Source organism: Salvia miltiorrhiza, chromosome 1, assembly GCF_028751815.1.
Source record: "Salvia miltiorrhiza cultivar Shanhuang (shh) chromosome 1, IMPLAD_Smil_shh, whole genome shotgun sequence".
Classification (NCBI taxonomy): domain Eukaryota; kingdom Viridiplantae; phylum Streptophyta; class Magnoliopsida; order Lamiales; family Lamiaceae; genus Salvia; species Salvia miltiorrhiza.
The window spans coordinates 27,107,867-27,134,625 of NC_080387.1; the positions used below are offsets into that span (position 1 = coordinate 27,107,867).

The window sequence follows — 26,759 nt, forward strand, 5'->3', positions numbered from 1 at the left end:
AGTTTATACTCGTATTTAGGAGTTCTTGAATTTCTTTGGATTTATAAATAGTTTATACTCGTATTTAGGAGTTCTTCAATTTATTTGGATTTATAAATAGTTTATACTCGTATTTAGGAGTCCTTCACTTCAAACTTGAATTTATAAATAGTTTATACTCGTATTTAGGAGTGCTTGAATTTCTTTGAATTTATAAATAGTTTATACTCGTATTTAGGAGTTCAAAATTTTGCAAACTTGCTACGAATTTTGAGTTTTGGGCTTTACCATTTGCTTCTTTAATTAAAGCATTTTTTTTTTTTTTTGTTTGAAGGCTGGGCCCAATATTTTATATCTTGCGACCCTTTCCAGCAACACAACTCCAATTCCAACTAACTCCATTGTCATTTTATCTTTCTCGCAGCAAATTTTTTTTTTTTTTTTTGCCCCATGACTGAAAAGGGGAGTTTTATGCATAGAGAAGTACTATGGCATTAAATGTAGTCTGCAACAATGTTTTTTTTTTTTTTTTTTTTGCTTGAGAGCTATTGCAGGCTGGAAAACAGCTGGAACTCCACTCTTCGTACACTGGCAGCTATGTTTAGGGACTTGGTAGCTAGGATTTTTGGTGAGAAGTTTGCCTATAAATAGAGACAATGTTGCCACTCTTCCTCATTCACCAATTCCCTTAGCAGTAGATTTCAGTAGCCATTTGCATTTTCAATACTAGCAGTAGGAAATCTCCTCTTCTTTCTTTCCTATTTCTTTCTTTTCTTCTGCAGGCGTCGCTACCTTTTCCGGCTCGGGCTCGGGCTGCGGGGGCACGTCCTTCTCCGGGACAGTGGGCTTCTCCGCCACCGGCACCTCCTCAGCCGCGCATGCTGATACTACTGCAGCAATTTCGTGAAGGAAAGCTTCATGCTCGTGCTTGCCGAGGTCCGAATTGAGAGCTTCGATGATTTCCTTCTCGAGGTGAGTCGCGATTTTGAGCAGCGCTTTAAGCTGCGAAACGCGCCACTCGTACGTCCTCATCTTGCCGGAGCTGTGTATGTCTCTAAGCTCCTCCGCCACCATCTCCACAGACACAGCCATATTTCTCCAAACTCGAGATCAACTCACGAATTCCAAGGAGTGGTTAGAATATATTGTCGTGCAGTTTTTTGAAGTGGTGATCGGTGACTTTATTTTCGGCAGTTAGAGGTACCACCATGAACTACCCTTTGCTAGTTCTTGATCTGCGTTTTTTTTTTTTTTTTTTAGAGATGAGAGAAACGGCAGTGAGAGGGGGAGACCATGGGGTTGCGCATGTAGGAGGCGGCGGCGTCGCGGCTGGCCTGCAGCTGGGCGCGCTTGAGCTGCTGCCGCTCCTTCTTGTGCGCGTTCTGGTGATCGCCGAGTGCCTGCGAGTTGGCGAACTCGCGGCAGCAGTATTGACACTCGTATTTCCGGCCGTCGGAGGATCTCTCTGCAAATCCTTGAGCTCCTTCAGTATCCTTTTCGACGCCATCGGAATCTCCTCTCAGCCTTCAGCAAAACCTGCGGTGGATCAGAATAACATGCATATGTATCCGGACTGGGCAGCAATGCAGGCTTACTATGGTCCCCGATTTGCTGTTCCACCATATATGAATTCGGCTGTTACTTCCCCGCATGCACCACCCCCTATATGTGGGGTCCACCACAGTCGATGATCCCTCCTTATGGAGCTCCATATGCTGCCTTCTATGCTCATGGAGGAGTTTACGCACATCCCGGAGTTCCTATGGCTGGTACTGCTATGAACGTGGAAACACCAGCCAAGTCATCAGGGAATACAGATGGAGGATTTGTGAAGAAGTTGAAAGAATTTGATGGGCTTGCTATATCAATAGGCAACGGAAATGGTGATGGTACTGAAAAATCTGGCCGAGAAGGGGATAGAGAGGGTGATTGAGGGAGACGAATTGAGGCGTTGGCCCTGGAGATTGGGCTGAATCTCTACTTTTGGGCTTTAGAGAGAATTGGGCCCCTATTTTTTTTAGAGAGAGTGAGCTTGGTGGGCCTTTCATTTAATGAAAAATTAGTGGGCTGATTTTTGTGAAAGAAGAAAAAAACAATGGGTTTTGGGCTTTCTTACTTTATTTTCTTCAAGGAGTAAGAGATGGGTATTGGGCCCCCTTTTTGATAGAAAGAGTGGGAAAATGGTGATGATGGGCCGTTTTTTTTTTTTTTTTTTTTTTTTGACCAGATCTTGAATTCACCTTTTATTATATATATATATATACATATATATATATACATATATATATATATATATATATATAATTCAATCTTGCCTCCTTTTATCTTGACTAGAATTTAATTCACATTTTATTTAAATGCAAATAAATTTCTAAGTCTGGATGTGTTGCTTCCTCTTTTTTTCTTGCAGTTAGTGGCCCTTCGAACTTTTAATGATGACGACCTGCAAAAGACCGTTGCACTGTTCCATCACTGTATTCAAGATTGGTGTAGTCTTATCAACCAACTTCATGGCGGATTTTGCCCCAAACGAGATGCTTTGAGTATTTGCAAAGTTTGGAATCTATTGTCATTTTTCTTTCAGTCTTGACATCTCCATCGGCCCGACTAAAGACCATCCTCAGAGAGTTCATCCAAAAAATCTGGCAGCAGCCCATCTAAGACCTTATTTGAGTGATGTTTACTTTGCACTTCAGGTGGTTCAATTGGCTTTTAATCAGATTTCGGGTGTGCTCGGATCTGGGCCATTGTGAGTCCAACCTTTGAAGATTGCTGGTTACATCTTCTCTTTGCGCGCATTTGAGCAGGCTAGATGACTCAATGGTGTTCTATTATGTTTGGCGAACATGTGTTTCAACTCCACGAGCGGATTCAACTTTAGCTTGGAGAGAAGTGAATTTGTCGATGCATAGCCGACCTCAATGCCAGATGACTCAATTCTTTGACAGGTCTTGGGTGCGCTCAGGCCTGGGATTGTTTGAATCTGGTTTGAGTGAGGTTGTTGTTATGTTTGGCATCTCACGAAGTTGGGAGAATTCTGCACAACGGCTCGAGAAGATTGAGTATTTTCTTCTTGATGCTTAAGCCAAGGAGAATGAAGCCATCGTCCGAATTGCTTTGATCAAGGAAGTGCTTGCTATGATAGAGAGGTGGAAGACAGAGATGACGTTGTCCTTCAAGCAAGATAGTGTCTCCTTTCATATTGTCCGAGGTGCAATCCCAGAATTCAAAAGAGATTTTGACAAACATAAAGTTGCACATGTTGATGAGGAAATGCTGCGGAATTTTGAAGACTTCAGAGTCACTTTTGATCTCTGCTCAGAGAACTTTGGAGGATCAAAACCCATTTACTTAGTATTGGTGCAAACCGCAGTTTCTATCATTTCTCTCTTGATGATTCTTATTTGGTTTGTGATGGATATTTTGACATCTTCTCCAAATGCTTGTGCTTCTTTTGATGGCTTGATTTTCTTCCCAATTTGAGACATCTTCGGCTTCACATAATCAACTTAAATCATAACTTTGATGATATAAATTGAAAAGAGTCAAACACAATTCATGACTGAACCTAGAAATTATCTAAGCTGCCTACGTACCCTTTTGAAAGGGATCAAGTCAAAACGTAGTTCATATGATCAACATGTGTTTGAGATTGGGTGTCGTGCACAGTTTATACTCATGCGGGCCAGGAGTAACATGCAGTTTAGGCTCGTGCGTCAAGGAGCTGTCTTCATACACTCCATTTTGTTGCTTTTCTTCATCTGACTCATTTTTTGGCTTTTCTGCTTTTCTATTTTTTTTGGCTTTTTATGCTTTCCATTTTTTTTTGGCTTTTCTATTTTTTTTTTTTTTTTTTTTGGAACTATATACATATGTACATGCTTCAACTTCTACCACCCTTCAAGGATAGTAGTACTTCAAGAACTTTCCTTTGAGAGTGATAACAATTGGCCTCCTTGCAGCGAGGGCCATGTCTCCAATTTGAAAAGAGGGCGCTCGCACTGCTTTGTTGAAGGATCTTGAAGGAAGAGCATGATAGTATTTCGATTTTTGCTGGACTTCTAGTCTCTCTTCATCCAGAGTTTCAAGTTCTTTGGGGCTCAAGTGCGAATTCTCTTCTCCAACGACCATTTTCTCGCAGGAGGTGATATGGTTTGCTGTGACAACGTCTTCATCTTTTTGGCAAGGATCTTTGCAATCAAAACACATCTTTATGCTTTCATTTCTCTGGCGTATGAAGGCTATATTCTCTGCGACGCCTGTTGTGATAACGCCACTTCTAACGAGACTTGCAATTTCACGGCGCACTTGACTTTGAGTAGTATGAGGAAGAGGAACTGGATTACTAGCACTATTAGTAGTGTAGTAAGAGAAAGCCACACTTTCTCTATCTTCTTGATCTATGGCATCTCGTGTGAAGATGGTGGTCTTCATTCGAGCTTTCATTTCTTTCCCACATGACATAAGCAAAGTGGTGTATCTTTTCATTCGAGGAGGGATCAAACTTCTCCATTTCTCTGTTATGTGCAGTTCATCACTCCCTTTTGTCTTGCTTCGTTTCCATGATTTGCCTTTGCCAAGTCTTTTAAAGACAGATACTTGTTGAGCTTCTCTTCTACCCATCCTATTGAAAATAGAAACCCTTTGGGTTCTCCGATTGCTTGAAGATTCCAGGATTTGCTTGGTGCTAGCATAGTTAGCAGTGGCTCTCTTGATGGCAATTCGAATGGGGCTTTGCACTGTATATCCCAAACCTGCTTTGGAGTTTTGGCTTGTATTAGCAGTTTTTCTCACATAAGACTTTGACGTGGAGCTTTCTTGGGGATTGTATCCAGCATTCACAAGGAGTTTGTATGCCTTCGGACCAAAGTGTTTTGAGAGTTCTTTGTCTGAGAGATCTCCATGTTCTGTGGCGCCACTTTGCTTTGGTCGGGCAAAATCTTTGAGTGACTGAGGAATGGGCTTTTTGGCATCAATCTTAGTCAAAGGGATGGTGAAACCTTCCATCTTTGGGCGAGATTCTTTCTCTTGGCGGGATCCTGACTCCTCCTGTGGTACATCCCTTTCCACCATTGTTGCTTTAGTTCTTCCCAAATAGAATTGAGCATCGGCGAAATGTGACTCTGCTTCTGTGAAAGGTTTGTGATCACCAACCACTTTTCTTACGGTGCCATTTTGATAGTATTTGAAGCATTGGTGCAATGTAGAAGGAATAACACCATTTTCATGAAGCCATGGTCGACCCAGAAGCATGTTGTAGGATGTCCTTGCATCAATCACATGAAGCAACGCTGTGGACTCCATGTCCTGCATCTGCAATCGCAGCCTTATAGTTCCAAGAGCTCTTTGCCCTTCATGGTTGAAACCTTGAATCATCAATCGACTGTTTGACAGCTCTTCTGCTTGGATTCCCAATTGCTTCAAAGTCCTTAGTGGCAAGATATTGACTGCCGAGCCTCCATCGATGAGAATTCGATTGACCTTTTGCTCCTGTGTATAACAACTCACGAACAATGGCCTGTTATGAGGTTCGAATCCAAGTTGCAAGTCTTCATTGGAGAATGTGATTGCCAATGCATCATCGTCTTCTTCCATGTTTATTTCAGGTTCTTCATCTACTTGGTTGGATGTATCATACAGGGTTCCAATACCTTCTATTATGTCATTCAAGTCGGTGGAGACCATATTTACAGTATTAGCGTCTTCTTCAAGAGATATTTTCCCTTCTCGAGCTAACCGCATGACCCTGTCTTTGAAGATGAAGCAATCATGTATGGGGTGCCCAACCAGACGATGGTATTTGCAGTAACTTGGATCGTCTGTCCTCCCTGCTTCATTTGGTCGCTTCATTTCTGGCAACTCGATAAGCTTTTCTTTGAGCAGGTCATCAAAAATTCCTGAAACATCAGAGTCTAAGAAAGGGTATTGTTTTTGTTGCATTTCTTTCAAGGTAGATCTTCTTTGCCCCACGTCTCGGGAAGAGTTCTGATTGTCTCGTGAAGTGTTCTGGTTGCCTTCTTGTCCAGCTTCTCTCTTTAAGAATTTCACCGAAGTTGCCTTAATCGCCATGGATTCTCTCTTTGGTGTTTCATCGGATGGTTTGCTTCCTTTCTTGAATTCTGGCTTGAATTTGCGAGGTTCTCGGATGGGTGGTTCTTCGATCCCGCTTGCCATCATGCTCAACTCCATATCATGAGCTCTTGTAGCAAGTTCTTCGAATGTTCTAGGCTGGATTCCTCGCAAGATGTATTGCAAACCCCAATGCATCCCTTGAATACACATTTCGATGGCAGATGATTCAGACAATCGGTCCTTGCAGTTGAGACAAAGGTTTCTCCATCGGTTAATGTAGTCAATAACTGGCTCTTCTTTAAATTGGCGCGAGCTTGTGAGCTCCACCATGCTGACAGTTCTTCTAGTGCTATAGAAGCGGTTGAGGAACTCATGCTCCAGTTGTTCCCAACTATCAATTGAGTTTGATTCTAAATCGGTGTACCAATCAAAGGCATTACCTTTCAATGAGCGAACAAACTGTTTGACCAAATGATCTCCATAAGTACCAGCGTTGTTGCATGTTTCAATGAAATGAGCCACATGTTGTCTCGGATTTCCTTGGCCATCAAATTGTTGGAATTTGGGGGGCTGATAACCAAGAGGCATCCTCATACTGTCAATTCGCCGAGTATATGGCTTGGAGTAAGTTAACGATGCCTTGGAGCTTCCATCGGAGTTATTCTTCATTGTTGCTTCGATGAACTCTTTGAGTTGGTCAATGGGAATGAGGCCACCAGACGAGAAGAGAATGTCTTTTCTTGAAGGCCTTTTTCCATCACTCTTTGATTTGTCTTTGGAGATTTCTTCATCGTTATTCTCTCCATCTTCTTCGCTTTCTTCGCCTTCCCTATCGTTGTTGGCGTGGCTTGAATCTCCTTTTTCTCCTTTAAGCTTTGCAATCTGGGCATCTTGCTCTTGGATGTGCTTGGTTAGAGATTCAACCATCTTTGTCAAGTTCAAGAGTTGTTCCTCCATGGTGGAAGTGTTTGTCATCATGACACTTGCATGGAGTTGATAATTTTCAGTGGGGAATGTGAAGCTTCTCTTAGAGTTTTCATCTTCTTCATGGATAGATGGAAGATGAAAGATCGGCTTGGATACTCCTTGCATCGATTTTGATTTGCTTCGCGTTATCATACCGACGCTTGCCGAAGAAACTTTGGATGAAGCTGGAGCAGCTGCATTTGATTGAGTAGACATAGTTCAAGATTTTTGGTGAAGAGTAGAGATGAGAGGTAGAGATGTCCCACCGGGCGTGCCAAAATTTGTAAACACAAATTTTTGTATTTCAATTTGATAAAATACAAAATGCGTTACAAAGATAATTTGATAGATTTGAAGATAGATTTATGCGAGTTGCAATCTCTAGTTAATCCTCTGATTCTTCTCTTCCATTTGATTCTTGAACAAATTCGAAGGTTATTGAAATACTTGATTTGATGACGCCGATCCAAAGGACTTAAGTCATGATTTTGGATTGAACGTTGAACTTGATTTGATTTGAGAAGAACGTCCTTAGAAATTTGTAAGAACGCCTTGAAGCTTTGGGACTTGGTTGATTTGATTTGAGGAAGATCGTTCTTGGAATTTGTAAGAACGCCTTGATCACTTGAAGATTTGAAGGTTTGATCACTTGAAGATACTTGAAGAATACTTGAAGATTTGAAGATACTTGAATACTTGAAGATTTTGAAGGATACTTGAAGATTTGAATGCTCAAATACTTGAAGATTCGAAGGATACTTGAAGATTTGAATACTCAAACGATTGAAGATTTGAAGGAGACTTGAACGTTAGATAGAATTCTTCAAGATACTTGAATACTTGGAAGAATACTTGAACTCTCCAATTCTTCGCCTCTTTCAACTTGCGATACTAGAGAGAATTCTTTATACTCTTCGATCTTCCGTTCCTTCACGTTCTTATTTATGAGCTCCCAACACCTCTATTTATAGATTTTGGAGATGGGCTTCGTGGGCTTTATGGGCTTTGGGCCTTCATGCATGGGCCTTAGGGCTTTAGGTGTCCATAAGCCCATTAATTCATTTATGTTAAATATTAATTATATATCTATTTAATTTAGGAATAAAATCCCATTTAATAAAATAGAAAATATAATTGAATATTTAATTCATGAATTTACACGTGACACGATTTAATTCGACGACAAATTTAATTGTCTACAGTATTAACTCCTTTTTAAATTTTTAATGGGTTGAATAGGTTCGAGAGAAGAATATCCCCATGAAGGGAGTATAACAATTGAAATGTCAAAAGCCTTCAAGAAGAATTGAGTAATAGCTCAATAAGTTCATGCTGTATTGCGATTTGCGAGACTTTCATTATAAAAACAAATAATCATGCATGTTTCATAAATCTATAAGCCATTTGGTTAGTATGAGCTTATGAATAAAAATCATATGATTCGTAATTACGAACTAGCTTCTAAATTAAATATATCTGACGTACTTATATATCTCTCATGTATGACTATGAGTTTCAAGATCTACACAAGAGGTTTTTTTACTTAAAAACTATCCAATTAATTAATTGTACATGTCTGTGGGTTTTTGTCGTTATCACAACTAAATAAATAATGAATAATGATGCTTGAAGAGCATATATGGTTTTCCATTCCTCGGATACCTTCTTCTCTCTCAGTTAATTTAATTAATTCTGGTAGAACTGAAACAGAATATATAATTTTATAAACGAGAATCTACAGACACTGGTTATTGCTTTTCTAGAGCATGCATGTGCTGTTCCATATGTTGATTCATTTTAATAAGTAGATTTGGATAAATAATTAAACTTTTTATTAATTAGCAAATCATTTTTTATACGTCGTCGGTAAGAAGTATATAATAGGTTAAGTAAAGAAGAATCTTCATATGTGTTCTTGATTGTCCTTTGCATGTACGTTGCTGGATGAGATTTTTCTCATTCTTATATTTTTCCATTTTTTGCTAAGGAATTAAATTTATAGCCGCAATGCGCCCTTGGTAACTACAACTATGAGGGTTGTGGTTTATATATTACTTAGATTAGATTAGATTTATCATATGCGGATCCAGGATTTACCGATAAGGGGGCTGAATTTAAAGGTATTGCACGGGGTTTGGAGGCGGTAGCCCCCAAGTCAATTTTTTCGAGTAGTCCGTATAGTTTTTGTTTTATATTCAAGTAAAATATTAATGAATTTAGGATATATAGAATTCGATCACCGTCTATAATAAATAATCGTTCTCTTTCTATTGATTCAATAACAGATATATTGAAGGAACATAAAAACTACCTCTATATGTTTTTTAAAAAATTAATCCACCTTCTACAAGAACAAACTAATTTTTATTATTATGTTGAAAGTTTTTTTTTAAATCTTTTTTTAAAAGCTTGGCTAGGGTATGAGGTGAATTATGTAGATATTAAGTTAAATATATTTAATAAATATAAAATAAAATTTTGGGCTTGCACTGAGTTGAAGTCTAGTGCAGCCTCAGTGAGGATCGTTTCCATATGATGCATGGATAGTGTTTTATATTTTAATTTTGAATTTATGAGTTATAACAAAAAAATTAATAATATAGTATTGATTTAATTTTTTAAATATTATTATAATTATACTAATATATTGATCCACTATATATTTTATAATTTTTAACTTGATCATCTAAAATAGGGAAAGGGAACAAAAAATGACATGTATTTGATAAAAGTATGTAATTATTTATATGTTTAAAACTTCTATATCAATTGTGAATACGGAGAAATATTTTTAGCCCATCAATTGCAAAAATATACGGCGAATGTATTATTTTGCTAGATAAATGTATCACCTGAGTTCGAACCTCAATTATAGAGTTATAGTTCAATAAGAATATCTATTTTTTGTGAGAAATAAAAATAACGAATAAGTCAATATAAATCGATGAATAAGCTTTTATGATGTACAAATAACTGTATTCAGGTAATGTTGTAAAATCTTCACCCCCTATATTCAAGTAATGTGGTAAAATTTTCACCCCTCCAAGCTTTGAACCAATGTGAATTTTTCGTCCCTCCAAATAAATACCAACCTTAGGATTTGTATAACACTAGTCCGAGATTCTTCTCACCACATTTGACCATCTCACCCATATATATATATATATATATAGGGAGAGGTTCAAGAAAGAACCATAAATAAAAAAAGAACGGAGAACCATTTTCAGCCATTCGATTATCAAGATCTACGGTGGATGTATCATCTTGTTGGATGAATGCAGATCCTGGGTTCGAATCCTGAAGGGAGCAATTTTTTTTTATTTTTTTTAGTGCATTAATTTTAACAGCGAATGCATTAATTTTTACAGTGAATGGATTAGATTTGATAGTTCTCACGTTCTCACAAATAATATAGTTCTCTCTAGAACCACACCCTATATATATATATATATATATATATATATATGTTGAGTTGTAGTAAAAATCTCATTTAGCATAAAAATTAATTACGAACCTTGCACTTAACATATAAAGTTAATGCACTTTATGATTTTGCAAATGCACTGTAATTTTGCGCTTCTAGGAATTCAAACTCAAAATCATGATAGTACAAATACTTTATAAGTTAAGTACACATACTTTATATGTTAAGTGTAAGTAATTCGTAGTAGTTTATTTGTTAAATGAGGTTTTTATTTCAACCACTCTTGATATATACTACATACATTTTGTGATCACCATTCGTGGGCACCATTTCGTTTAGTGCACATTAGTATTATGCTTTTTTATTTTATATAGTTAAAATAATTACGAACCTTGCACTTAACATATAAAGTTAATGCACTTTATGATTTTGCAAATGCACTGTAATTTTGCGCTTCTTATGGAATTCAAACTCAAAATCATGATAGTACAAATACTTTATAAGTTAAGTACACATACTTTATATGTTAAGTGTAAGTAATTCGTAGTAGTTTATTTGTTAAATGAGGTTTTTATTTCAACCACTCTTGATATATACTACATACATTTTGTGATCACCATTCATGAGCACCATTTCGTTTAGTGCACATTAGTATTATGCTTTTTTATTTTATATAGTTATTTTAATTCTAATACCTCAATAATTATTATTGGCATCGTTAATTTTACAAATTACATAAAAAAGTTAGATTGGTTTATTTTTCTTTTATAACTTTAGATAAATGAATAAAATAACAAAATGTATATGCTAAAAAATTTAACTAATTTAAAATTATGCATTATTCACTTTGTTCCAACTTTTAGTATCCATTTAACAGTGACACGGGCTTTAATAAAGTGATTGTGTGTTGTAAGCAAAATAAGAGTCTCACCTTTTATGTGAGTGTTAAAATAATTAAAGTGGAACATTTATCCCACTTATTTTTACTAAAAATAGACATGGATATCAAAATATGGAACCACCTAAAAAGGAAAAATAGATACTAAAAGTAAATATCATATATCAAAATTAAAATTTATGTGTAATTTATGAATTGACTGCGAATTTGTTTATTTAGATGTCAATAATCTTGTATTGTTTTATGATCATCTTTTGATATCCAATACATCTTACCACAATTGCATCACGTCCTAACGCATAAAATGATCAAAAACTTTTATGTTGAATAATCACATAGGGAATTTTATGTCAAATGATTTAATTGGTCAAAGATTTGTTGCTCAATATTCAAACATATTCAAAGTATAAAATATGAGTTTCTATAAATTTAAATTTGAACAGTTTAAGATAAACATGGCCCTAAACCGACTAGTTTGGTGAAGAAATCCAGCTCTTAAAATGTTAAAAGCGACGCCCTCATTTCCATCCCAATCCCAAACCCAAATCCCAATGTCGTCTTTTTCACGTAGAGCATAAATTAAAGAAAAGCAGAGCTTTCATCCAACATAAATGTTTAGAACATCGCGACGAATCCAGATTAAACTTTTACTAAGAACAATATTATTCCATTTGCTTTTTCTAAGTCAGCGGGTCCCCACATCTCCTCCTCCCTTTTGATTACCATTGCATGCAAACTTAGCCCCTGATTTGGACTCTTGTCAGTTGTCACTCTCTTGCACACGATCCCTAAAAGAGCCTCTCCTTGTCTCTGAAGACTTCTTGCACTCACTTCTAGGTGTCGGAATTTGGGCTTTGGTTTCTGATTGCCGATTCTCAGGTAAAGGAAAGGGATACGCGTGTTTGCTTGAGTTTTTGAGCTTGATTTTGAGGGATTTCATGGTTTTTTCTTGATGTGGGTTCTGGCTAGTGATGGTTGATTTTTAAGGGATTCGGTTGATTGTAGTTCTTGTGTTGGTTTTTTCAATCTCGATCGGCTTGTTTTGATTAAAGGTGGGATCTTTTGTATTTTCTGGAGACTGGTAGTTGATGGGTTGTGTGAATTGCGGTTATCTGATTTGTGGTTTATTCTTCACTTTGGAATTTTGATTGATCTGGCCTTTAGATTTATTGGATTTCCTTATGTTGGATGGCCTGCTTCAAGTATGCGCAGGGGCTTGTTTGTGTTTCAGTTGGATTTGATATGTGACCTTTTGATTGAGGTTTTCGGTCTTGTTTGATTTTGTTGCCCAGTGGAATTGCTGAGATAGATTAGATTTAAGTTCTGTGCTTTCTCTGGTTTCAGATGCTTAAGGTCAAATTGAGAGATACTGATTTTGTTCTTGCTGTTGTTGTTTTTAGTTGTTTTCTAGTTATGGTATTTCAGTTATCTGAAAATTAGTGGCTTTATCATGCAAACTATTAATTCTGAGGTTTCTGCTTTACCAAATGTTAGCGTGCAGTTGATCGGCCGCCAATTTAAAGTGTGAAAGTGTGCTTAACTGCCCGATCAAACTCATGAATTACTTCCATTCTCTTCTTTTTTGTGAAACCTTCGTCCTGCTTTTGTTTACCGGAGTTCAGTGATTAGCCAAATTAGTTAGTATTCATATCATATTATTGGGTGCTACGAAAAGATGCTATTAGAGGCAACTAATAACTGTGGCTGGTAAGTAGGTCCAATTTATTCGTCACACAGCTATTGGTATTAATTATTATACGACAATATTCCATAGAGAAATAGTAAAGAACTCACTGTCATGAATGCACCTGCAGTTAAAATCATGTTAGTATTGTGTCATGGTTTTTGTAATCATTATTTTGTATAGGTAAATGTGTGTATCTTACAGAATACACATCTTACTTAAATCTCATTTTCTAACGATCAGTGTGATTCACTTCCTGTTATGTTTTAATCTAGATTAAGTGTCTAAGCTACTTTGGCATAATGTGTATGGTACTCTCAGATTATCAGTCAATTAGTGTGCAGTGATGAAACAGAAAAGCTTTGGGAATCACAAAATTCATAGCAAAATAAAGTCTTGAATAATCAACCAGATCTAAAATACTATTTTGATTCAAAGTGATAGTGCAGCTTCTTCTGTAATGTTTTAGATGCTTTACTTGTTTATTATTGTCAGTCTTTATTCATTAAACTCGTGATGTGTTTATATATAAAAATTTGGATGATGTTTGGTATGAACGTTAATCTAAAATAATTTTTTTCATGTTAATAATGTTGTACTCTTAGGACATCTCGAATCAAACGAAGAAGTTCTTATGCTGATTTGGAAACTGGGAGAGCTAAAGACTGTTTTGCGTTAATGGGAGCTTCAAATTCTAGATTAGAAGAAGACAAGAGTCTGCAGCTATGCCGGGCAAGAAAGAAATTCATCAAACAGGCACTTAATGGCAGGTGTTCTCTTGCAGCAGCTCATATTTCATATATAGAGGAACTGAAAATTGTAGGAGCGGCTTTAAGGAGATTTGTGGAATTTGATGCTCAAGTTGAGCCTTTAGCACATTCTTCGAGAAGTGCAACTCCAGAACCCCATTCTTTGAAGTCTGTCTCCCGGTTATCTTTTTCCTCTCGATCTTTATCACAAAATGTTGATGCAATTGCAAATCTATCGCCACCTTCTTCAACCCCTGTTTCGACTCAGTTCCATTCTCATCATATGAAATTCAGAGGCACATTTTCCACAAAAGTTGAAGAAAAGCCTCCCGTGCCTTTTGCGGTGTCGGTTTCTTCTACTACTCCTCCTACTGTCACCCCTCGTTCCACTGAAGCACCAGAACCATCGCCTTTTGAAACTGCTGTCACACCAGAAAACTCACCTTGGGATTATTTTGGTCTTTTTCATCCAATTGACCAGCATTTCCCTACACAAGCAGGCCGAGGATTTGACCAGGGTTCGGAGAACTCTGATGAGATAAGTCATGCAAGGGTAGTGGCAGGGGCTCGTGAAATAGATAATATGGAAGATAAATTATCATCTGATGGAATAGAAGATTCACAGATATCAGATGATGAATTTGACGAGCCATCCACTGCTACCCTTGTTCGAAGTTTCAAAAATGTGAACAGGTCTATAGAAAATCTTGTCAATGAAGATTCATCTTCCATATCTTCTGAAAATAGAGTATCGGAAACCATGTTTTCAAGTGCTGAAATTGTGAAGGAAAGAAAAGAAGATAATATCAATGGAATTTCACCACCTAGGTCATCAGAAATATCAGAAACCAAGTTAATGAATGGCAAGAACAATAACTCTCCTGATTTGTCACCCCTACGAGCTGCATCTTCAAGATTTGTGCATTTGAATGATGTCAAGATAACACCAGTGAAACAAACTGAAGTTGAAGATCAAGTTGTACCGAAGGACTTCCTTTCGAGCATGAAAACTATTGACCAGCTTTTTGCTAGAGCATCTGAATCAGGAAAAGAAGTTCCAAAGATGCTTGAAGCAAATAAATTCCATTTCCGGCCAGTTATACACGGAAAAGAACGTAAACTCTCTCTCTCTCTCCCCCTCTCTCTATGTCTGCTTTGTGAGCTTGAGCATTTATACATGCTGTAAATATATTTTCTTTTTGGGAAATTAGCTTGGAAATTTTGTTGAGTGCTGTAGTATAACTTTTATTTGACGGAGAGCTCTTAGTATCTTGTGCTGCTACATTGCATTGATTAGCTGTGGCAGAATATTATTTTCATCAAGTTTAGCCAAAAAGGAAAGCAGTTTTGTGTTATCAAGTTGTATAGTATCATAATGATAGAGAAGTAGCTCCCATTTTTGAGATGACGAAGTGGAAGATATCTAATATAGTTGAAACTTTACACACTCTGTTTATTTTATTATTTCTATCTTTATAATGGTAAAAGTGTGAACTTTGGTGCATTCTTTTGTGGCAGGTGGTTTAGTTTCATCATCATTACTGAAATCTTGTTTTTCCTGTGGGGAGGATCCAAGTCAGGTTCCACAAGGTAGGTTTCTCCACCTTACTCTATTTTACAGAAATGTTCTCCCTCCTAAATCTTCTCCTTGTGCAAAGAACACTAACAAATGAAAGAATTAATATCTGCCTTTTGGATGCTATCAACGGACTGTTACGTTTAACTTGGTTTTTTCATGTAGTTAAGTTGTGGTTGATGTCACATGGTGTATGTACTCGCTTTCATATGTTAATATGTATCATGAAGGATGCAGCAGTGAGTGATGTATGATTTTGTCATTTGTCGAGAAGGAGGACAGGGGAAACAAGTTGAAAAGTCGGAGCTAGTTTTCTTAGTTTAGACCTCGGCTGTTCCATTTTATTTAGACATGTTGGAAAAGATTTGCATATTGGTGTGACACTCTAACTCAGCTATGAAGTTATCACGGCAAGAGCCTTGACTAAACTAAAAAATAAGCATATAACATGCCAAATTTGGTGGAAGAAAAAGCGTTTTTTATTTCAAGTTTTCTCTAGTCTCTCTCTCTCTCTCTGATGGTTTAGCCTTTTGGGGGTTATTGTGGTAAAGAGAAATGGTTCCTCATGTTATTTCTGTTATCTATGTAGAGCTGCCTCAAGATTCTGTCAAGTACTTGACTTGGCATCGTACGACATCGTCTCGGTCTGCTTCATCTCGGAATCTTCTTGGTGTGAATTCCACTGATGGTGTTGAAGATCTTAGTAATAATCTCTTCGACAACTTCTGTATGGTCTCCGGAAGCCATGCATCAACCTTGGATAGGCTTTATGCATGGGAAAAGAAGCTTTATGACGAAGTTAAGGTAAGTGTTGAGTGCATCTTCATAAGTAATAATATCCATCTTTAGAATTATTATTGTACGAGATTGCTTCACACCTCCCAGTGCTTAGACCTTTCACCTATCTAACCTGTATTGGCTTTGTTATTTTGATTTTAAAACTTTTTACATGGGTAATATCTCTAAATCTTATGTTACCTTTTTGACACACGTGTGAGTCGTTTACTTAACTACCGGATTCTTTGGCCCTAGGTTCATGATAGGAAAGGATGGGAGACTTTCACGTTTAAGTCTCGAACAATAATCGCATTTTAACAATAGTTTCTATTTTAGGATATGGTTGTGACTTGTGATGTTGCTTCTGTGGCAGCTAAAATACTATCGAGTTTTCTGTTTTGACTCTACGAGAAGATTCCCCTTCTAGCTCATAGGATTTAAGGAGATGCTTGAAAGCTGTTTAGCTAATACGAACTTGTGAAATTTAGGTCCCTCATATGCAGAAGCAAGAAAGCGAATATTGGAATCCTTTTTATTCTTCAGTGTGTGAACTAATTTATCAGGCCGCAGGAAGTCAATCTCACATTGAAAATTCGATTTGTTAAATCACTCAACTCTTCGGAGAATAATGATGCTGCGTCTCCAGCTTATGCGATCAAAGCATACACTTGAATGAGGATAGATGTTGGCAATGGTTGAACAGGAATTCATCCATTTTCTTGGGCCATCCATTAGATTTTGTTTGTATTTGTAGTTTAATTGTTAGGGTGTGTTTACTTTGATAGAAAAGGTTAGAAAAAGTATATTTTTCATCATTTTCACATGATTCCTATGATGGATAATTTTCTCCGGTCAGGCTGGAAAATTTATTCGGGCAGCCCCTTTTCACTCATTTTCTCACAAATGTTGGATAATATTATCCTATTGGGAGGGTGTGAAAATATTTTCCAACATTTCAATTTGTTTATCCATCTATTTCTAACAAAGTAAACCCATGATAAAAAAAGGAGAAAAAGATAATATTATCTCACCTTTTCTTATCCATCATTTTCAAATGAAAATTTTACTACCAAAGTAAACACACCCTTAGAATAAACTGGTTTTTTCGCATCCATCTTCTTCGGTATTTTCCATGACTATGTCATCTGATACAAGGTTTCCTCCTCTTTCAGGCTGGGCAGATGCTTAAAAGCAATTTTGATCAGAAGTGCAGACTTCTTCGACAACAAGAATCACAAGGAGAGAATGCTGACAAGACACGTGCTGCAGTCAAAGGACTGCACTCGAGAATTAGAGTTGCTATCCAGAGAATCGACTCCATCTCAAAGAAGATTGAAGAGATTAGAGATAAAGAGCTTCAACCCCAACTCGAGGAGCTAATAGAGGGGTATGCGCGTATTTATTAATTCCTTGAGTTTAAGTAGAGTGCTAAAACCGTTTAAGCATGCTCATGGGGAGTCCTGTGTCATATTGGTCAAGATTCGGATCTATAACACCCATAAAATTACAAATATGCCACCAGATATGTATGGATAGGTTTACAATTATGTTATTTGCGACACTGGCTTATTTATAGCTCCTCATATGCTTGCCTCTTGTTGCGACGACAGGTTAAGGAAGATGTGGGAGATGATGGTGGAATGCCACAAGCTTCAACTTCATACGATATCTGTATCTCAAATGCCCGGAAGCACGAAAATCATTATACAGTCAGATTCGCGGAGACAGATCACCATCCATCTCAAGAATGAACTAAGCTCTCTATCATCCATCTTCACAAAATGGATCAGCGCGCAAAAACTGTACGTGGAATCCATCAATAAGTGGCTCGTCAAGTGTGTTTTGCTTCCGCAGAATAATCCCAAGAGGAATAAAAGGATGAGACCTCTGCCCATACAAAACACAGGTCCACCAATATACAAGATATGCGGTGCTTGGTTGGAGATGATCGACACGCTCCCTTTTAAAGGAGTTGTCGATTCTATCAAGGACTTGGAGGTCGAAGTCGCACACTTTCTCCCTCATCAAGAGAAGAGCCAGGCGAGTACTGCCATGTCGAGAGACGAAGTCTCTGAAGACCGCATACCTGCTCTGGATCGTTTCAGGACGAGCCTGGCTGGATTTCTTGGGCAATTGAACAACTTTGCTGAGTCGTCCCAAGGGATGTTCTCTGACCTCCAGAAGGCAATAGAGGACGCTAAGAGCAACTATGAACAATTCAAGTCGCAACAGTCATAGATATTGGTCCGAGTTTCTCAGCTCAAGATTTTGCAATAGAATCAATAGTGAAAAAAAATAAAAAAAATCATACATACTTTTCTTGGAAGAAAAAAAAGTTCATACATACATATAGAACTACAGGTTTAGAAGGGGCATTTGTACATGTGGTTATCCAATAAACTGCATAGTTTGAATATTATGAATACCGTTGCTTCACCAAAACTTAACCCAATTTGGTTATATTATATTATATCTAAGTTATAGTATTGAATTGTGTTGTGGTGATATGGTTGCCATATATTTCCAATCCACCGAATTACATGTATTTACACATAAGACACTATACATGTATCTGCATACCTTAAGTGGTTGAGTTAAATATCTCAATTTGACCGTATCTAAAAACACAAAAATTTGGGTACAATCGGGTGTATCGTACAATCAGGTTGACCCGCATTCATAATAGTGTTATTTATATTGTTCGGATCAGGGTACGGATTCGGAACAAAGTGTGGATCAGGATCTAGGTGTGAGTGTAACCCTGTTGTACGATATACCCGATTGTACTCAAGACCACCTCATCTAATAAAAATATCTCAATTTGACCATTTAATGTACTCATTGCATCCGCTATAAATAGAGCATTTTGATTGGATACAGATTTTAATAACAAGTTAATGAAAATATTTTGAATAGATAAAAAGTCTTATGATATATTATAAAATAAAATGAGTGGTTAAGACTACATTAAGAATATTATGCTCAACGTTCATGAACGGCGTTTATACATGCTCCGCGATTGGGCTTGGCTGATTTGGTGGACAGCCATGAATTGAAGGTACAAATACAACTGTTCTAGCTTTATTTTCACAAGGAATAGCCAACCCACCTCAAAAACCCCATAGTGAAAAAACCTTCAATTTTTTTCTTCAACTAACCACGTAATGTAGTTTCTGATTTTGGGACATTGGGGTTTTTTCCTCCATATTGCCATGAATTTATAAAAGGAATAGTGAATAACTGTGTGTGTGTGTATGGAGGGACTGCCTTAGAGCATCCACAATGCTTGCACCCATAGTGGGTGCAATAGAATGAGTCCCACTTCTATTGCACCCACTCCCACAATGGTATTGCACCCACTTGGGTGCAATAGATTTTATTTTATTTTTGAATTAGTTTTATTCTAGTTTCCATTTTACAATAATTAAGAAATTAAAATTTCATTGAATTAAAATTCAAATCCTACATTGTTAGAAATAAAAGAAATACAAGAAATTAAAATCCTAAATTACTTAAATTAAAACAAACATAAAATAAAAAATCCTAAAAATCTACGGGATGTTGTGTTGTTTTTTGATCTCCGCCACCTTGCACATGTGAAACGCCAATTCGTCGGGATTCATTTGAGAGGTGTCCTGGCTCATCAACATGCTATCGGCGAGGTCACGTTGAACTTGGGAGAACGTTTCCATTGCATTCACCATATTCGCCATGTACCCGAGAGCTTTTTGGTTATCCTCTGACGTCTCTTCGGCCTTTTTCTTGCCTTTCCGCTTGTCTCTCTTGGCCGCCTTTTGGCCTTGGGGCCGGGTGGAGATACTCGCGTCACTAGAAGTCGTTGTGGGAAGACCGTCGGACCCCTTTGATCGTTTGTCCGAATGGACATCGGAGTGAACATCCTCGCCGAGACTTGCAAATTTCTTGGACTCGCGCAAGATCTTCCATGCATGCGGATACCGAAACGGAACTTTGTACTCGGCTAGCCACATTGCCTCTGCTTGCTCCAGGATTTGAATATCACTCATGCCTGATTTCCATTGATCGTGGCATTTTTTGTGCATGGCCTCAAACCTCTTCGCATCCTTCGACACCCGTTGAAAATGAGATTTGATTTGCGTGACGTCGCGTGAAATAGATCCTTGGGGCCTTTTAGCGTTGTATTCGGTGCAGAGGGAGCCCCAAAACTTCGCCCCTTTTTGGTCGACACCCACCACAGAGTCGTGGGTGTGCTCGCAATACAAACGGCAAATTAGCACCGTTTCTGGTGGATAATAGTTGCTACGTTTGGTGGCCGCCGGCATAGAAGCAATCTCCTCCACGTCGGGCTCGGGCTCGGCAACGGCGGCAAAGCGGTGGTTCAAATTGGTGGCCGCCGCTTGAAAGGCATTCGAGTCTTGCGTGATCGGCGAGAATCCTTGCCTGGAAGCATTTGATTTGCCGGGGGATGGATTTTGAGGATGTTCACGCCAATAGTTGCTCCAATCGCCTTCCATTGCTATTTGTTGAAATAATTTAGAAGATGAGGAGAATGGATGAATGAGGAGAATGAATGAATGATAGAGGATGAAGAAGAGAATGAGGTTGTATATGTATATATAGAGGGGGTATAGAAAAAAAAAAAAAATCGGCAACGGGAAAAAAAAACGGTCAAAAATGGCTATTTTTAATTTTTTTTTGGGCCGAAAAGGGGCGCGTGTTTACACGCCCCCTCCTTCGCTCCCACTATTCACGAGTGCGAAGCAACGCCCCCCCTCCTTCACACCCGGGTGCGGCAACGGTGGTGGGTGCGATAGGCCGGGTTCGATCCGGCCATCGCACCCACCGCTGCGGATGCTCTTAGGCCCAACCAAAGTAGGGTACCTCACGTTACAAACCTCATATAAACTGCAAAAATCCTTCGGTAAAATTCATCACTCCTGATGTTAAACCATACCGTGTTGGTTCTTTAATTAATACTCCTTCCGTCCCATTGATAATGACTCACTTTTCTTTTTAGTCTGTCCTATTGATAATGACCTGGTCCATAAAAGGAAAATATTTTCTCTCACAAAAAGTTATGGGCTCCACCACTTTCTATCACTTTTATTCTTAAATCACTCTGCTTCTTAATAATCGTGTCCAAAAGTAAAGAGTCATTATCAATGAGACGGAGGGAGTACTATAGTTTACTTTTTTTGGGTTTTCCTGTAAACTTATCCACACACCTACCCTCACCTATCAAAGGTGTAATACGACTGTGCCCAATGCAGTTTGTAATTTCTTTTTTTGCTTATTTTTCTTTATTTAATGAAGTATTTTTTTTCATAAAAAAAGAAAAAATTAAAAAAGAAATATGGACAGTGAAGTGAAAGATTGTACCCGAGATTTCGTTTAGCTTAGCCCATATGTTATGGTAATGTCAAGATGGGCTTGCACAATTTGAAGATATATGGCAAATTTTATAGAGTTTTAAAGCTCGAATTCACAATTAAAAAAGATCGTTGTGAATTCAAATTTTAAAACTAGAATTCATATTAGTAGTTGTTTTGATTGTGAATTCGAGCTCAAAAACTCAAATTCACAATTAAAAATTAATGAATAAATTTTAAGTTTTTTTTAGTGAATAGTTTTTTTAAGGGGCTTAGTGAATAATTTTTATTTTTACTATTTCAATTTGGATATTTTCAAATTATGATTTTTTTGAATTTTTAAAAATATCAATCCAATCCGATTCGAAAATTCAAAATTTACCTAAAATTTAATCTGATCAGATTCGAAAATTCAAACAAATTTTAAATTTCGTTTTGGTTCCAATCAAATATATCTAAAAGATTCGCATAATATTTCATGGGCCTTTTTTATGAAATTTTTTATTTTAAAATAAATATAATATTAAAATATTATAAATATATTATGCACCTTAAATTGGAAATAGTGACATGGTTGCCATGACGTATCACAAAAGGTAAATTTGATATCTAATTGAGGTTATGGCAAAAAAATACACGAACTTAGAAAAAAGTTACAATTTTCACATGAACTTTCTGTTGGGACACAAAAAGATATATCCAACCACCTGGTTTTGATGATATCAAAACTATTAGAAAGCTTTTCTAGTTTGTATTTCTCTCATGGACTTAAGTGTTTTAGTTCTCACTACTTTAGATTGAAGCGGCAAAGACTGAAGACCTTATCTGAAGGTACCAGACTGAAGAAAGAAGGATGTTAACCGAACATAAGACTGAAGACACATGATCAGCTAAGCCGACTAAAGGAACGACACTAAAGACTACGTACTCTTTGACTGATGCTTAAGAAAAGCATCAGTCCATTCCTCAAGAAGCTAAAGTAATCAATCGTTGTACTTGGCGCATTTAATGCTAAAGACAAAAGCATTAAATCCCGAAGATATGAGATCGTCCTTCCTGACACAAAGCCTCATCTGCTGTGTCACATCGGCCTGCAACACCATCTCCAAGAAAGAAGACTTTACTTCGTTCAGACTCAAGGAATCAGAAGAGTGAAGACTTGAGCCCAAATTAAATATTATCTCACAACAGCAAAATCCTGGAGACAATCTCCACCAACGGATTTATTCAAGACTCTGCCTATAAATAGGTTCAACGTCCGAGTTCAATCTTCACTGATTCAAGCACATCTTGTTGAACCTCTGCCAAACTCGCAGCTCAGCCCACTCATTCTACTCCTTAGTTTGAATCGAAAAAGATAATACACCAAGCCAAAAATTAGTTACCTGATTACATATATTCTCTTAGAACCTCTAGGCATTCCCTTGTAAATCTTAAGCCTAGATGTCAATTACAGAAAGTCTGTTCTCTATAATTTAGTTGGTATTAGTAAAAACTCTCTTTTCAATTGAGCGAAAAAAGTGTTTGAGAGTTAGAGTTGCAGACTGCTGTCTTGACTCGAAGAGTTCTCAACCCCCGCAAGCAAGACGGGTGAAGTCTTAGAAAACTTGAGAGATTGAGAAAAGAGACGAGAAGTCCAACCCAGTGTGTTGGCACTGAAACAGTTGTTTCAGTTGCAAGGTTTAATGTGCACCCGTAAGCACAAGCCTAGTGGTTGTCAGTCTAACCAGCTGACCGTGGATGTAGGATGTCTATCCGAACCACATAAAATTCTCTGTGTTCTTTACTGCTTTCAGTTGTCACTTTTCTTTTGTACTTAATCTCTATTTCAACTGAAACTAGTATAAGTAAAGAGAGAATTTTGTAAACTGATAATCTAACATTCAAAAAGGCTATTTTGTAAAAGATTGTTTTTCCGCTGCGTGTGTTATTGATCGAACTGACTAATCATTGATTTGTCTGTGAGATCTATAACACCTATCTACTTGAACTCACACTAGACTGAAGTCTAAAATAAGATCAATTGTGTATTGATCTGTGTTTTGAACTGAACCTTCTTAAATTCCAGTCTAGTACTCACTCTCAAACTTGACACGCCTTCCCTAAAAAAAAAAAAAAAAACTTGACACGCCTTGATTGAAATTTTGTGTCAACTTTTTGCACACTATCAGTCAAGACTTCTTACAGATTATGAGAGTGAGTTTTTTAAAGAAGCTTTAAATTGTTTTTAAAAGTCAAAATTAGTCTTCTGGTGTATTCCCCCCTCCTCCCATACACCAGTTTCGCAACCCTCATGGACCCAACACTTTCAATTATACCAAAAAAAATACATGAATTTATATTTTTGTTGCAATTTTCACTTAAGTTTGCTTTCAATGAAATTAAAGTTTAATTAACTATCGAAATTAAGTCAAATATATTAATTTTGCCTTCTTAGACTTCTAAACTTCTAAATAGTCATCATCATCATAAGTTAGACCAACACCATGTGAACTTCCGACCGCCAACTACGCTCTAGTTTCACCTCTAATTTCACTGAAAGTCAAATTCAGGTGAAAATTGCAACAAAAATATAAATTCATATATTTTTTGCCTAAGTGAAAGTTCGAGTGAAAATTACAACTTTTTCCAAAGTTCGTGTATTTTTTGCCATAACCCCTATCTAATTTTACTTAACAAAAGCAATAAAAAAACTAAAACTCCATTTTAATAAGATTAATTGTCAAAGAGGTAAATTTGATATCTACTTCTACTTAATAAGGGCAAATAAAAGCTAAAACTCCATTTAATAAGATTAATTGTCAAATAATGCATGATCTTTCAACATATCTAAGGGGGGTGTATTCGTTGTGGAGTTTAATAGATTTCTATGAATTTTAAAAGTCTGGGTGTATTTGTTCCAGACTTTTAAAAGTCTGCAGAAATCTGGGTGTATTCGTTCAAGACTTTTAAAAGTCCATATAAATCTGGGTGTATTCGTTTCAGATTTTTTAAAATCCATACAAATCTAGGTGTATTCGTTATTCCATTGACTTCAAATCCGGAATGACTTTCATGGATTTCATCCAAAAAATACACACGACGAAATCCGGCCAAGAACCACGAGAATTGAAATCCATAGAGTTTTGAGCGAGCGCTGAGTTCCAGCGGCCGCGGCCAAGAAGCCAGCGACCGCTGGAACTCAGCCACCATTGAGAGAGTCCAGCGGACGCTGGATTTGAGCGTGCGTTGGGTTCCCAGCGGCCGCTGGGTTGCAGCGGTCGCTGGGCCCACGCAGCCCAGCCCAAGTTGATTTTATTGAGCATGAATTATATAATTATGAGTGTATTAGTTGGGGATTTGATGAAATCCACGGAATTGAGCATGAATTAGGGGGTATTTGTTTGGGATTTGAGTAAAATCCCCAGAATTCGAGCATTCTAACTTGGGCTTCCAGCGGCCGCTGGAAGCCAGAACACGCTGGGTTTCCAGCGGTGCTGGGACTCAGCGGGCGTTGGCATCATGGATTTCAATTTCAGAATTATCCCCTAAATTCTTCGAAAATCAATGAAAATCGGGGTGAAATCCAACCACGAATTCTTTGAAAGTCGTCTGGAATTTATGTGAATTCCATGGAATTTAAATTTCATGGACTTTTTAAAGTATGTGGAAATCCACAACGAATGCACCCCCCTAAATAAATAACTTTGCCGCGCCTCTCATTTTTTACGAACTCCATAAATATTTGAAGACATTCAATTTACTATAACAGTCATATCCAAATTATAAATTGGTGGAAAATTCATTCATTATTTAGCAATTAATTAAGATATAGGGACTGTGATTCGTTATAAGTATTTCATCCACATGTGTTAATTAAAAAAAAAAAAAACTAACAAAACATGTTTAATGTTGACAAAACAATACACACGATGCTTTGTACTCTAACAAAAAAATAAATCCACTAATATAATTTGACAGTATAAATGTATAATCACAAAACCCTAGGGAAAAGTTTAGCTACCATAGTTTCACACTATAATCACAGTCATTTGAGACAATTTTAGCCTTGTCGTTCAATGCATCCACAACGACGTCGCATTTCGCCTTAACGGTGATTTTCCAAGTCTTAACGGACCCCACCTTAATTTTAACAGGCACCTTTGTTCTCACTACAAACGGAATATTCCCTTGGTTCTGCTCGTTTGTTAACGACGCCTTAACGGCGCCCCCTAGCATTACCCCTGATCCAGTAAGCGCCGGCCTTAACACCGTTACGTTCTTCTTCGGCTGGTAGAAAGCCGGCAAAACGCCGTGGCTCAGCTTGACGTCGTTGTAGAAGACGTTAATTGCGCTTCCTTTCAAATAATAGATGCCGATCTTGCCGTTAGGGTTCTCCGCCCTGATGGTAACGTCGAATTCCGGCGAGATCGGCGCCGCCGACGTCAGATTCATCCCCTTGATGGCGAGGCTCGTGACCGCGTAATTAGGCGATTTGAAGCGGAAGACGAGGTAGAGCACTCCGGCGGAGATGGCGGCGGCGATTACGAGGAAAGCGAGTAGGGAGAGAGTGCAACAGCAGCAGCGGCTCCTCCCGCTCTTTCCGCGGCGGGTGAGAGCTTGGAACTTCCTGGCGTTCTCCGGCGGCGGATACCGGAGGATCTGTTCTCTGGGGATCTGGACGACGTAGGTGGCCGGCGGAGGCACCGGTTTCGCCGGAAGAGGATTTGGCGGCACTGGATATTCGCCGGAGTCCTTGGCTGATGAGGAAGACAGCGGCGGCGACAGCGCGTCGGCGGTCGCAGGATGAACCCGTGCATCAGTCATTTTCTAGCACAGCACTAGCAAGCTTGCAAAGTGCAATCAGAAGATAAGCAATGTTTATTTATGCAACAAATATATGTTTAGCTACAGATATATACATAGAGAGAGAGAGAGATGACAGAGTATTTGCTGTGGTAGTGTGTTGTGTGTGTATTTAAAACGGAAGTGGTTTGTATGAAACGCGTAGTGTTGTAAAGGAAAATAGGCGCCGCGTAAATTTAACAGCTGTTTCGCATCTCTGATTCAACGTCTTCCTCTTCTCTCTCAAGTCTCAACCCTCAATCTCCGCTTGATTTGCACTTAATTGAGAAGATTTTGTAAAAATATGAATGATAATTAAGAAAAAAATTAGGAAATCAAAGATAATAATTAAGAAAAAAAATTAGGAAATCAAAGATAAAATGTAACATATGTTGAAACTTATGTGGTATTAAATGTACTGCATTGATTATTGATATAGTCGTTGGAGGTGCTGACGTAATT

At 37.8% G+C, this 26,759-nt stretch overlaps 2 protein-coding genes and 1 pseudogene across 2 annotated transcripts; 2 read left to right on the top strand and 1 right to left on the bottom strand.

Moving 5' to 3' along the window:
* The first annotated feature begins 1,241 nt into the window (after positions 1–1,241).
* LOC131005372 (common plant regulatory factor 1-like) lies at positions 1,242–1,927 on the top strand (annotated as a pseudogene).
* Positions 1,928–11,819: 9,892 nt separating this feature from the next.
* LOC131017612 (nitrate regulatory gene2 protein-like) lies at positions 11,820–18,567 on the top strand. The gene is made up of 6 exons (XM_057946431.1): positions 11,820–12,218; positions 13,629–14,887; positions 15,291–15,362; positions 15,938–16,152; positions 17,298–17,512; positions 17,736–18,567. The coding sequence occupies exons 2-6, from the start codon at positions 13,702–13,704 to the stop codon at positions 18,361–18,363; spliced, it is 2,316 nt and encodes a 771-aa protein (XP_057802414.1). The 5' UTR covers positions 11,820–12,218; positions 13,629–13,701; the 3' UTR covers positions 18,364–18,567.
* A 6,821-nt stretch (positions 18,568–25,388) lies between these two features.
* On the bottom strand, positions 25,389–26,697 carry LOC131017619 (NDR1/HIN1-like protein 13). Its single transcript, XM_057946437.1, has one exon. It carries the CDS (start codon positions 26,277–26,279, stop codon positions 25,473–25,475), a length of 807 nt encoding a protein of 268 aa, XP_057802420.1. The 5' UTR covers positions 26,280–26,697; the 3' UTR covers positions 25,389–25,472.
* Positions 26,698–26,759: the final 62 nt, after the last annotated feature.

Excerpts from the sequence above, each read along its gene's own strand:
- LOC131017612 (XM_057946431.1), top strand. The coding sequence starts at position 13,702 with ATGGGAGCTTCAAATTCTAGATTAGAAGAAGACAAGAGTCTGCAGCTA. Across the intron at positions 16,153-17,297 it reads AGCTTTATGACGAAGTTAAG|GCTGGGCAGATGCTTAAAAG; the intron begins GTAAGTGTTGAG and ends CTCCTCTTTCAG. Across the intron at positions 17,513-17,735 it reads CTCGAGGAGCTAATAGAGGG|GTTAAGGAAGATGTGGGAGA; the intron begins GTATGCGCGTAT and ends TTGCGACGACAG.
- LOC131017619 (XM_057946437.1), bottom strand. The coding sequence starts at position 26,279 with ATGACTGATGCACGGGTTCATCCTGCGACCGCCGACGCGCTGTCGCCG.